The 13,938-nt window shown below is 42.2% G+C and overlaps 1 protein-coding gene across 1 annotated transcript in view; it reads left to right on the forward strand.

Annotated features, from left to right (window-relative positions):
• Positions 1-717: 717 nt before the first annotated feature.
• Positions 718-13,938, forward strand: part of LOC111964417 (mitogen-activated protein kinase 9) — a 33,896-nt gene continuing 20,675 nt past the window's right edge. The window contains exons 1-5 of the mRNA XM_023988317.2: positions 718-950; positions 2,805-2,961; positions 3,177-3,306; positions 3,502-3,560; positions 10,553-10,691. Of these exons, the coding sequence (XP_023844085.1) occupies positions 2,846-2,961; positions 3,177-3,306; positions 3,502-3,560; positions 10,553-10,691 (444 nt within the window). The 5' untranslated portion in view covers positions 718-950; positions 2,805-2,845. The remainder of the gene's footprint in view (positions 951-2,804; positions 2,962-3,176; positions 3,307-3,501; positions 3,561-10,552; positions 10,692-13,938) is intronic.

A 13,938-nucleotide genomic window follows, 5' to 3' on the forward strand; every position in this document is an offset into this window, starting at 1 on the left:
CAATGTGTTTTCTTTTTTAAATCTTTAGTGTGCAACTTGAAGTGTTTACAGGAATGATGTATGTAAACCCTGAATTGCAAATGCTATATATTGGCCATTGAGAGGATCTGAAGCCACCTGTTGGCCATAATGACAGGAGCAGTCCACCATAGGAATTAATGGAATTCTACGGTATTGGCAAAATTACGAATTCTACGGTAAGGACAAAATTACATGTATTGAAGTATTTTTTGTTGTTGTAGTGGGGACAGTAACATTAGTAATCTTCAGAAATGATATATTAAGGAAAATGTTAATCTTTTTATTTTCTGTTTAGCTCACATAATATAATTTAAAAGTATGCATTAAAGTGTCTGTAATGGAACAAACGTGGCAAAAATGAATGTAGACATTAATACATGCATTTCTAGAGCTTCCAAAATATGTTTTACAACGGTGAGGGAGTGCCAAGATGGACGCGCGTTGTATATTTATACATTTTTATTTTACCTTTATTTAACTAGGCAAGTCAAGTATATATAACTCATTGGTTCGCAATCGCAGACAGCATCATATATTTTGGCACTGTTGTTTGTGTGAGTTTGTGAACGGTCTGTCGTGATGTGTAGTTACAATATAACAAACTACAGTAGCTACATTGTATCAATTAACGTGCGCCAACTATTACTGCTACGCGATTACGTCATGCACGCTCGCTCGTGGCCACTCGTGGTACTGTGTGGAATTGTCCCAGCAGGACCCCTTCGCCTGCCTCCGCCCCACCAGTCATGCTACGGACAGGACCGCAACATTTTTAGCCAAACTACAAGGAAACATAAACACAAAGTCTCCAATTTCACTGAACATACCAAGTGGAACGGTTCTTCTTCTAGACACATCTGGTGGCGCGACATTTCATTTGGTTAGCGGGTGTACGCATGGGAGTGATCCGGCAAAAGAAAAGGCAGAAGGTAAATCAGGCTATCGTTTTCATCCAGATTGTTCTTCGGCGCACTGTCTGCTGTGACTGGTACATTTACTGTCACTATAGCTTTGCTATCGATAAAATAAATTACAGGAATGAAATACAAAATTATAATACTGATAGCATTGAATATGTGAATAAGATACAAAACATGTTAGTCTAACTCTTTAATACTGTACATCTGAATAGGTTTGGCCTTTGTAGCTGGCAACCTGGGTTGAACGTGTCATGATGTCGGTATAGCACGCATACTGAGTCATTCATTAGACTAGAATCAGTCTGTGCGATGCATCCAGGTAGCCTATTGAGGACGGAACGCACATTCCTCAATGTACAGTGACTGTGTGCCTGAGGTACAGAATGTTTGGCATCACTTACACAACATTTTGTTCCATGGTAATTATTAGTAGGGAGTAGAATACTTTGTTTTAAAAAAGCATGCAGCCTMCAATTTCAGGTAAAACCATAGTTATAGGCCACAGTTGGCTAAATCGTAGCTACGGAGTTATTACATAGGTTATTATTATTACAGTGGTCTGGTGTAAAGTCATATGTGCTCGAATGTTTTGTAGCTAATCAGCTAAATATTTAAAAAAATATATATGTGTATCATGTAAATGCGAGAAATGAGAACATTATGACAGTCAGCCTCAAGTAATATTTGGTTATTTGGCCTACTGAAAGGCCTGACTATGTCCGAGCTAGGCCTACAGTTGTTTAACTCACCCATGTCATCTTGTACAACACAGATGCCCTATAATCAGTTCTGACCACTAGATCATATTATTTAAATGACATGTTGGCAACTGTGGGGTCATATCTAACCCGTGGGATGAACCAGTGGTTTACAGTTGGCAGCTGCCCATTGCGCCATTGCTGAGGGACCATGAGGCTTTTCTAGGTCACCATCTATCTACTAACTAGCCACAAGACTCTCGACATACCAGTGTATCTGTCTGCCCTTACCAACGGGTGTGTGAGAGAGAGTGCATGCGTTTGCGTGTCTAACATCTAACAATATTTTTTTCCTGATTGTACGCGTCTCTTAATAACAGGTCTGCATGCTGTTAGGTGCTGCCGATCTGAGCTCTACCTGACCAGGATCAGGTGAAACACAGCCTTGTCCTCCAGGCATTTAATTGTGAACGTTCCAAAGGGGAGATGAATCATGCTGTTTTTCTTCTTTGTTTTATTCACCCAGAACAGCACAGCTTTATAACTTTGAATTCCGGATTTGTATGTAGATGTGGTGTATGCCACCCGAGCACTACGTCTGCTGCTCCGGGTAGAGTTCTGCTGCAGCCCACTAAGAGGGTACTGCTCACCCTGAGTCACATTCAGCATGCCCTCCACTCTGCCCATGTTATGGCTGACTGGCTCTGGGAACCATGGAAAAATGGGAGATAAACAGGACAGAGTCATATCGCCCAAGGTTCCTCTATGTCATCCAGCATCACGCAGATTACTGTTATGGCCGAGAGAGATTGTGTGGGCGTTGGATACAGCGTTGTGTTTGCTGGTTGTGTGTGGTGTGTGTGTGTGTGTGTGTGTGTGTGTGTGTGTGTGTGTGTGTGTGTGTGTGTGTGTGTGTGTTTGCAAGCTAACAACGTCCACTATGTTCCATAACTACATTATTCATTTTGTTTATTTCATGCTATCATGCAACTATAATGAAATAATGGTTCCACATGAATTGGTCTGTTATTTGTGAATCTTTCCTAATTTATAGTTATTTCCCTCCCCAGTAGTAGTGCTATAACATGCCCTAAGAACATCATCTGATATGATATTGGATGATATTATCATAATATTCGAATTCTTCTGTTCTCTCTCTCCTCAGGTTGTATCCTATTCGTTAGTGGCAGCACGGGGGGAGGAGCCATGAGTGAGGGGGAGGGGCTCTTCCACAGCGTGCAGGTGGGTGACTCCACCTTCACTGTGCTGACCCGCTATCAACAGCTTCGCGCCATCGGGTCTGGTGCCCAGGGCATTGTCTGGTGAGTGGGCATGGCACTGCCACACTGTTATTTAAACTCCTCACAATCATCCTGCTGTTGCATTGACTGTGAACATGATGAGTCATTCCATCAATAGACGATGGAATACTTTGTTCCACAGTAATCAAGGTGTGGTGTCCTATTTTCATGGAAAACAGTGATAAATCAGATGATGTCTCCTCTCCTCCCACTCCTCTGTGTGTCTGTGTATGTAGCTCGGCCCTGGACAGTGTCCTTGGGGTCCCTGTGGCGGTGAAGAAACTGAGCCGGCCCTTCCAGAACCAGACCCACGCCAAGCGGGCCTATAGGGAGTTGGTGCTGCTCAAGTGCGTCAATCACAAAAATGTACGTCACTGTGGACATGCTCAGCTGTCCACGTATGTGGGTCTTTTAGACCTCATCATTATGGCGAATTCCTTTATGTGTGACATCATTGGCTAACTATACTGTATGTGTGTGTATGAAATTATTGATTTAGTCTTATATCACCAAATGAGTGTCATATTTCATTCTCCTGATATATTGTCTCTTCTCCTCCAGATTATTAGGCTCCTGAATGTCTTCACACCACAGAATTCACTGGAGGAGTTCCAGGATCTGTAAGTCGGCTGCAGGCTCATACTTTTTGCTTATCCTTCTATGGTAAGCATTATTCTCCTTATCACTGCTGCGGGGCTGCACTGCCTCCTTCCTATGAGGGTCTGGTTGTTTGAGAGAGAGGATGCTATATAATCACAAGCTTAGTAGTGACCTTCAAAGTGCATACACATTTTAACACATTATTATACATAAAAAAGATATACATGACCGTATTGCAGGAGACAGAGGAAATAACTGAGAAATAACCCCAATGACCATATTGCAGGAGACAGACAATAGCTGAGAAATAACCTCAATGACCGTATTGCAGGAGACAGGCAATAGCTGAGAAATAACCTCAATGACCGTATTGCAGGAGACAGGCAATAGCTGAGAAATAACCTCAATGACCGTATTGCAGGAGACAGGAAATAACTGAGAAATAACCTCAATGACCGTATTCTCTGAAACACTTATCTCCCTCACTAGCTTTAAGCACCAGCTGTCAGAGCAGCTCACAGATTACTGCACCTGTACATAGCCCATCTATAATTTAGCCCAAACAACTACCTCTCCCCCTACTGTATTTATTTATTTTGCTCCTTTGCACCCCATTATTTCTATCTTTACTTTGCACATTCTTCCACTGCAAATCTACCATTCCAGTGTTTTACTTGCTATATTGTATTTTACTTCGCCACCATGGCCTTTTTTTTGCCTTTACCTCCTTCATCTCACCTCATTTGCTCACATTGTATATACTTATTTTTTCTACTGTATTATTGACTGTATGTTTGTTTTACTCCATGTGTAACTCTGTGTTGTTGTATGTGTTGAACTGCTTTGCTTTATCTTGGCCAGGTCGCAATTGTAAATGAGAACTTGTTCTCAACTTGCCTACCTGGTTAAATAAAGGTGAAATTTAAAATTTAAAATTGCAGGAGACAGATGAAATAACTGAGAAATAACCTCAGAGTAATATATAGAGGGATACCTTAAAATGAAATTTGAAATAGTTTTCAGGAATAAAAGAGCTTATATTACGACTTCCGTTATATGTTATAAAACGCTAGATGTCAGTGGGCGGGGCTACATAATAGAGGGGTCCTGGTTGGCTGGACCAGATGTAAGTACTGGGATCTTAGGAGTGGTTCCCATGAAGTTAGATAGAGGACTCTAGATGGATATAAGCAGTTTTAGCATGGACATTGATGGGGAGTAGGGCTGACCCCATTTAGTCGACTGGTTGATTGTTTGGTCGATAGGCTGTTTGTCGACCAATATCTTTTTTTGTTGAGCACACGAGACACCTGTCTGATTTGCTCCTGTCTCAGTGGACTAATCCATTGAGGAGGCGGCAGGGATGCAACGGTCMAAGAATAAGGGGAGTGTGGCTCAGATGCACAAGGCACATCTCTCTCCAGCCATTTTGTGTGTATTTATTGTTTCATAACTTCATTATGAGCATTATTTGCTGTCTATCAATTCCCCATTACATATATCACCAGTAGTGGCCTACATTTACTGTTAATTCCCATAATTTCTCATCTGCAATGTTTATTTGGTTATGGTAATATCTGTTAGGCTAATGCATTCAACATGTTAAACTCAGCAAAAAAAGAAACGTTCCTTTTTCAGGACCCTGACTTTCAAAGATAATTCGTAAAAATCCAAATAACTTCACAGATCTTCATTGTAAAGGGTTTAAACACTGTTTCCCATGCTTGTTCAATGAATCATAAATAATTCATGAACATGCACCTGTGGAATGGTCATTAAGACACTAACAGCTTATAGACGGTAGGCAATTAAGGTCACAGTTATGAAAACTTAGGACACTAAAGAGGCCTTTCTACTGACTCTGAAAAACACCAAAAGAAAGATGCTCAGGGTCCCTGCTCATCTGCGTGAATGTGCCTTAGGCATGCTGCAAGGAGGCATGAGGACTGCAGATGTGGSCAGGACAATAAATTGCAATGTCCGTACTGTGAGACGCCTAACACAGTGCTACAGGGAGACAGGATGGACAGCTGATCGTCCTCGCAGTGGCAGACCACATGTAATGACACCTGCGCAGAATCGGTACATCCGAACATCACACCTGCGGGACAGGTACAGGATGGCAACAACAACTGCACGAGTTACACCAGGAACGCTCAATCCCTCCATCAGTGTCAGACTGTCCGCAATAGGCTGAGAGAGGCTGGACYGAGGGCTTGTAGGCCTGTTGTAAGGCAGGTCCTCACCAGACATCACCRGCAACAACGACGCCTATGGGCACAAACCCACCATCGCTGGACCAGACAGGACTGGCAAAAAGTGCTTTTCACTGACGAGTTGCGGTTTTGTCTCACCAGGGGTGATGGTCGGATTTGCGTTTATCGTCGAAGGAATGAGCGTTACACCGAGGCCTGTACTCTGGAGCAGGATAGATTTGGAGGTGGATGGTCCGTCATGGTCTGGGGCGACGTGTCACAGCATCATCAGACTGAGCGTGTTGTCATTGCAGGCAATCTCAACGCTGTGCGTTACAGGGAAGACATCCTCCTCCCTTATGTGGTACCCTTCCTGCAGGCTCATCCTGACATGACCCTCCAGCATGACAATGCCACCAGCCATACTGCTCGTTCTGTGCAGTATGCTTGTTCTGCCATGGCCAGCAAAGAGCCCGGATCTCAATCCCATTGAGCACATCTGGGACCTGTTGGATCGGAGGGTGAGGGCTAGGGCCATTCCCCCCAGAAATGTCCAGGCACTTGCAGGTGCCTTGGTGGAAGAGTGGGGTAACAACTCACAGCAAGAACTGGCGAATCTGGTGCAGTTTATGAGGAGGAGATGCACTGCAGTACTTAATGCAGCTGGTGGCCACACCAGATACTGACTGTTACTTTTGATTTTGACCCCCCCCTTTGTTCAGGGACACATTATTCCATTTCTGTTAGTCACATGTCTGTGGAACTTGTTCAGTTTATGTCTCAGTTGCTGAATCTTGTTATGTTCATACAAATATTTACACATGTTAAGTTTGTTGAAAATAAACGCAGTTGACAGTGAGAGGACATTTCTTTTTTTGCTGAGTTTATTATTACAGTTGTTTACCATTCTCGTTGCAAAGCTCACAACCTATGATACGCTTGTGAGAATTTTTTTTTTTTAATTACATCCCATTTAGGAGTTCTGTAAATGTATTCATTGTCTTTTGTTTGAAACGCTCCTGTCAATGTTGAGTAAGACACGCACCTGATTATGGAAGTAGGCCTAGGCTACCTGGCCTGATTGGTCTGATTAGTATAATTCCAGCTCTCTCCAATTCGATAACCACTCTGCATGAAAGGGAAAAATGTAATGCTCTTATCCAGTGGAAACGTTATAAAAAACTTGTGTACTTCTTATTCCTTGCACAAATAGCCTACAGCTGTGTCTGGCCCGAGCTCACTGGCGGGGGAAACTCTGAGGGCCCAGAATATTTTATACAATGCTGCAAGTTTGCTAGCGTGAGTTTCGGGCTGACCAAGTTGATAGTTGATACATTGTTGTAAGTTTGTTGCAAACAGGCCATGCGTAGCCAATGTGATTTTTATTTTTATCAGGATATTTTCTACCTGCAGGCTGCAATGTTTTATTTGTTGGCTTTATGTAGGCTATTTTTTTTACATTGTTGGCTATGGCAATAAAAATTACTTTTAGATTTGTATAATTTTCATTTAGACTGAAATAGAATGTAGATTAACCACAGACAATGACTTTGAGATACAAAGACTACAATGACTTTGAGATACAAAGACTATAAGACTGTTCCACAAAAATGTGCATATGAAAATCATAACTGGCACCCAGATCGGTAGAAATGGTAAGATAAATTGGCACTCCAAATGGAAAAGGTTGCCAACCTCTAGTGTAGCCTATTACTGGCAACTTCAGGAGCATAACGGCAGAATCTGCGAAGGCCAGTAGCTGCAGGAGGAGGGGCGGGAACAGGTTTATTTTTTTGTTTTAGGCTATATTGAYCTCTGACTCCCTCTTGAGTCATTTGTGTATCTTAATTATGTAATCAAACAGCGTTCTTGAAGCAAGTTCAGTAGATATACATAGAGTTGCACATTTTGGGGAATATTCAGAGGTGGAAACTTTCCGTGGGAATTAACGGGAATACATGGGAATTAACGGGAATATATGGGAATTAACAGAAATATATGCAAATTAATATTGATGCCATTTAAATGTAGATGTTTGTTGCATTGGATATATTTATCATATCGTATGGAGACAGAAACATAAACCTTTTACCTTTACCCTTTATCATAAGTAGACATAATTGCAATTGATAAAATCCTTCCAATAGAAATTTTAAAAAACGATTTAGTTACGAATTGAACTTTAATTAAATGAGTTGACTCTTCACATGGAATGATTTCACTGAACAACAAACGAAAGGGAGAAAGAAACATACATCTGTAAAATGATAGTCTAGAAACTAAAGCTTTGAKGGTCTTCTTCTCAGGCTTCTGTCTTCTTCCTGGAACTCCTCAATGTCCACCTCTTGAACATCAGACTCTGAGGCCTCATCTTCACTGTCACTTTCCAACCTTGTTGAGGATGGCTTGTTGTCAGGCTCAAAAAGCCTCAATGGCCACCAATTTTTCAACCCTGTTGCATGCTTTGGTGTGTGTGTGTTCCCAAACAAGGACCAGTTGCGCTCTGAGGCGGCTGATGTTGGTGGGATTTGGAGGAAACAGGGGAAAGAGCCTCAGATCCACAAAGTCCCTTCCACCAGGTGGCTGATGAGATATGTTCGCACAACTGCCATATTGCATCTCCATCCCAAAGCCCTTGCTTGGAAGTGTACTCCACCAGACTGCCAAGAATCTTGCCCTCATCCAGGCCAAGGTGGTGAGACACGGTAGTGATGACACCATAGGCCTTGTTGATCTCTGCACCAGACAGGATGCTCTTGCCAGCATACTTGGGGTCCAACATGTACGCTGCGGCGTGTATGGGCTTCAGGCAGACATCTTCATGCTTTTTAAGGTATTTCAGAATTGCAGTTTCCTTTGCTTGGAGCAACAGTGAAGTGGGCAGGGCAGTACGGATTTCTTCTCTTACATCTGCAAGCAGAGTCGGAACATCAGACAGGATGGCATTGTCTCCCTCAAYCYGTGCAATGGCTACTGCTWTASGTTTCAGGAGTTTCAGGCTGCTTACCACYMTCTCCCAAAATACATCATCCAGGAGGATCCTCTTGATGGGGCTGTCCATATCGGCAGACTGTGATATTGCAATTTATTGGAGAGACTCCACCCCATTGGGTGTTGCTGGGCAGCTTCAATGTGGCATTCTTATTCTGTTCACTTTGCTTGGTGAGGTAGATTTCGGCAATAACTTGATGACCCTTCACATACCTAACCATTTCCGTGGCTCTTTTGTAGCGTTTATCCATTGATTTCAGTGTCATGGTGTCCTTGAGGAGCAGATTCAATGCATGAGCAGCACAGCCAATGGGTGTGATGTGAGGGTAGGTCTCCTCCACTTTAGACCAAGCAGCCTTCAGGCCAAGGTCATTGATGACTGCCTTCAGCTCATCTGCAATGTAGAGACCAGTGTGTCTGTTGTCCCTTGTGTCTGCTCTTGTAGAATACTGGTTGAGGGGTGGATATTGATGTAGTTAATTATTCCTTGCCCACGAACATTCGACCACCCATCAGAGATGATTGCAATACAGTCTGCTTTCTCTATGATTTGCTTGACCTTCACTTGAACTCTGTTGAATCCAGCAAATTAGTAGATAAAGCATGTCTGGTTGGAGGGGTGTATGTTGGGCGAAGAACATTCATAAATCTCTTCCAATACACATTGCCTGTGAGCATCAGAGGTGAACCAGTTGCATACACAGCTCGAGCAAGACATTCATCAGCATTTCCCTGACTACGTTCCTCCATTGAATCCAAAAAACTTCTGATTCCAGGAGGACCATGAGCTGTTGCTATCAATAAGGTGTCTGATTCATCATTTTCACCTCGAATAGAAGTAGAGGGACTTTTGTCAGAGGTTGCTTGTTGTGAGCGCTTACGGAACTTTATGCACTTGGCCAGATGATTCTGCATTTTTGTTGCATTCTTCACATATGATTTGGCACAGTATTTGTAAATGTACACAGATTTTCCTTCTACATTAGCTGCAGTGAAATGTCTCCACATCAGATAATGCCCATGGCTTTTTCCTGTATAGATTTGAAAAAAAATKAGTAAACATTTTTAAGTACAATTCCATGTACATATAAATATTTAAGCAGTTAGATTAAACAACTCCTTTGTAAGATGTTTTAAAATGAAACATGTATGGAAATAGGTGAATTAACACTCCTYAGTTAACAGGCTCAAGCAAGCTAAAACCCACATAAAAACTAACTAGCAGAAATTGTTAACAAGTTAGAATTGATTTAAACACACTTTGCTGTAGGCTACTATTTACTAGTTAACACAAAATCATGTATGTCATATAAAATATATTCACCCCACCCAGTATTGTAATCAAAACCAGAAAGCATGTAGTCCTTGGCTCAGAAAGTGTAGTAGTGTGGGCTCAATAGCATCTCATTACTGTGCAAGATCTTGAGAATCAGCTGTACATGTGATGGAAGAATGCACTGTGCATGCAGAGGGTTGCAATTCCATTGAATTGGGGATAGTTTAACCAAAATATGCCACAAGACCTAGAATTGCCTTATGTGTATCCCACAAAAAAGGTTCRCTGTTATAAGCTAACATTTTAAATACATTTAAGCAAAATTCCCCAAAATTTCTGGAAAGTTACCAACCCTTTGCAACCCTGCATATACAGAAGTTTATTTTATTAAAACACATATGGKGTTTCTATATATGGAAAAGTGCACGTTTTACAATTTCGTTTAAATGATTGGTCGAAAGAAAAGACGATTCTCGGTTGACYATTAGGCACAGCCCTAATGGGGTGGTCTATCTAACTCTATGGGTGGTCCCCTCTGTCTGTTTGGCAGCTACCTGGTGATGGAGCTGATGGATGCCAGTCTGTGCCAGGTCATCCACATGGATCTGGACCATGAGAGGATGTCCTACCTGCTCTACCAGATCCTCTGTGGCATCAGACACYTGCACTCCGCTGGCATCATCCACAGGGTCAGTCATTGGCTGATCATAAATGGTTGTGAATATGTGTTGTATGCAGATAATAACATAAGCCATGTAGACATCTACTGTACTTGCCTAACATGTTGATTTGAATGTGTATTACATCATCACTATCATCACTACCATCATCCCCACCATCATAACCATTATCATCATAACCATTATCATCATCACCATCGTAACCATCATCACCATCATCATCACCACCACCATCATCATAACCATCATCATCACCACCATGTGGTTCTGATGCTGGTGGGTGATGATGGTATGATGGTGGTGGTGATGATGGTTATGATGGTGGTGATGATGGTGGTGGTGATGATGGTATGATGATGGTTAATATGGTGGTGAGATGATGGTTATGATGGTAGTGGTGATGATGGATGGTGGGATGATGGTGATGTTATGATGGGGTGGTGATGGTGGTGATAATGATGATGGTGGTGATGATGTTATATGGTGGTGATGATGATGGTCGGTTATGATGGTTATGAAATGATGATGGTGATGATGATGGTGGGGGTTAATGATGGTTACGATGGTGATCGGTGTGATGATGGTGGTGGTGATGATGAGTTTTATGAATGGTGGTGAATGATCGAATGTGTGAATTGATGGTAGTGAAGTGAAGGGGTGAGATGGTGGTGATGATTGGTGAGGTTATGATGGGTACGATGGTGATGTTATGATGGTTAACGATGGTGTGGTATGAATGGTGGCTGGTGGTGATGGCTAGTGGGTGTTGAATGGTGAAGGTAAATGATTGTGATTAATGATGGTGGTGACGATAGTGGTGATGATGGTGATGATGGTGGTGATGATGATGGTCAAATGGTGATGATGTTATGATGGTGATGGTTACGATGGTGATGGTTATGATGGTGTGGTGGTAGTGATGGCAGTGGTGAAGGTAATGATTGTGATGCTAATGGTTATGATGGTGGTGACGATAGTGGTGGAAGATGGTGGTGATGATGATGATGGCTGGTGATGATGATGGTTATGGTGTGGTGATGATGATATTCACGATGGTGGTGATGATGATGGTTACAATGGTGGTTTATTATGGTGGTGATGAGGTGGTTATGATGGTAGTGCTGATGATGATGGTGGTGATAATGGTGGTTATGATGGTAGTGCTGATGAATGATTGAGGTAGTGACTGATGGTGGTTATGATGGTGGTGGTGATGATGGTGGTGATGATGGTAGTGCTGTGATGATGATGTGGTGATAATGGTGATGGTTATGATGGTGGTGGATGATGACTGATGATGGTATTATAATGGTGGTGATGACGATGGTGGTTATGATGATGATGGTGATGATGGTGGGGGTTATGATGGTGGTGATGAAGATGGCAGATGTTATGGTGGTGATGATGATGGTTATGAAGCGGTGTGATGATGGTTATGATGGTGGTGATGATGAATGGATATGAATGGTAAGTGGTGATGATTGGTGATGGTGATGGTTACATGGTGGTGGTGGTGATGGCAGTGGTGTTGATGGTGAAGGTATTAATTGTGATGATGATGGTTATGATTGGTGGTGACGATAATGGTGATGATGATGATGATGGTCACGATGTGATGATGGTGTTATGATGGTGGTGATGATAGTGGTGATGACGATGGTGTTGATGGTGAGGTTATGATGGTGGTGAAGATGGTCATGATGATGATGGATATGATGGTGGTGGTGATCGGCGGTTATGATGATGGTTATGATGGATGGCTGGTTATGATGGTGGTGGTGTTGATGGTCATGATGATGATGGTTATGATGGTCATGGTGGTGATGATGGTCATTTTTGTGAGATGATGTTAATGATGGGTCATGATGAATGATGGTTGTGGTAAATGGGATGGTCATACTGAAATGGTGATGCTGATTGTTATGATGGTGGTGAAGATGGCCATGATGGTGATGATGTGATTGGTACTGATATGGTGTAGTGGATGGTGGTTATATGATATGGTGCTGTAATGATATGGTGGTCGAGTGAATTGAGGTGATGAGTGTGGTGATGATTGATGGTGGATGATGATGGTTGGTTGGATCAGATGATATGTGTATGAGGGTGGTGGATGATGTGATGATGGGTAGTGTTGATGGATGGTAATGATGGTGGAGTTAATAGGAAAATATGGTTGGTTGATGATGGTGTGGTAGTGATATGGTGGTGATATATTGACGTGGTGTATCGATGATGATTATAGTGTGAATGGTTGAAAATGTTATGATGGTTTTGGTGAAGTTATGTGGTGGTGTGCATGGTGTGCGCGTGATTGTATGATGTAGGCGTATTATGGTGATGTTATTGAAATAATGGTGGAATGCATGGTTAGTATTTATATGGGTGATTATGATGTTAGTGATGATGATTTAGATGATGATGGTGATTCGTTATGATGGTTATGATGGTGAATGTTTTATGGGTGGTGATGATGATGGTGGTCGGGGGATGATGGTTATATGTGTGGTGATGGAATGATGGTTTATTATAGGTGGTAGGGTGATGATGGTTAATTTATGAGATGGTGGTGATGATGGTGATGGATATGAATGATGAGGTGATGTGGTGGTGGTGATGACGGTGGGGTTGTTGATGGTGATGGTTATGATGGTGGTGATGATGAATGGTCATTGTGAGATGTGTATGGTTATGATCGTCATGATGAATGATGTTATGATAATGTGGTGGTGATGATGGTCATGTATGATGATGGTTATGATGGTTATGATGATGATTGTTATGAGGGTGGTTGGTGTGATGTGATGGTAGTGATGATAGATGATGGTGATTATGATGGTGGTGACTGACGGTGGTTGAATTATAGTGGTGATATGATGCTTGATAGGATGATGATGGTTATGATGATGGTTAGATAGTGGATGTTGATGAATGGTTATGATGATGATGGTTTGGGGTGATGATGATCGATGATGGTTATTGAATGTGGCGATGATGATGGGTGATGGTATGGTTATGATGTGTTATGATGGATATGGATGGTTATTATATGGTGGGTGGTATAATGTATGGGTGGTGATGGTTATGATGGTGGTGATTGATGATGGTTATGATGGTAGTGGTGATGATGATTGTGGTGGTTATGATGTGGAGGTGATGATGGTGATGGTTATGGTGGGTGATGATGATGGTTATGATGATGGTGGTGGTGATGATGATGGTGATGATGGTTTGGATGGTGATGGATGATAATGGT

The sequence above is a fragment of the Salvelinus sp. IW2-2015 genome, linkage group LG5, assembly GCF_002910315.2.
Source record: "Salvelinus sp. IW2-2015 linkage group LG5, ASM291031v2, whole genome shotgun sequence".
Lineage (NCBI taxonomy): Eukaryota > Metazoa > Chordata > Actinopteri > Salmoniformes > Salmonidae > Salvelinus > Salvelinus sp. IW2-2015.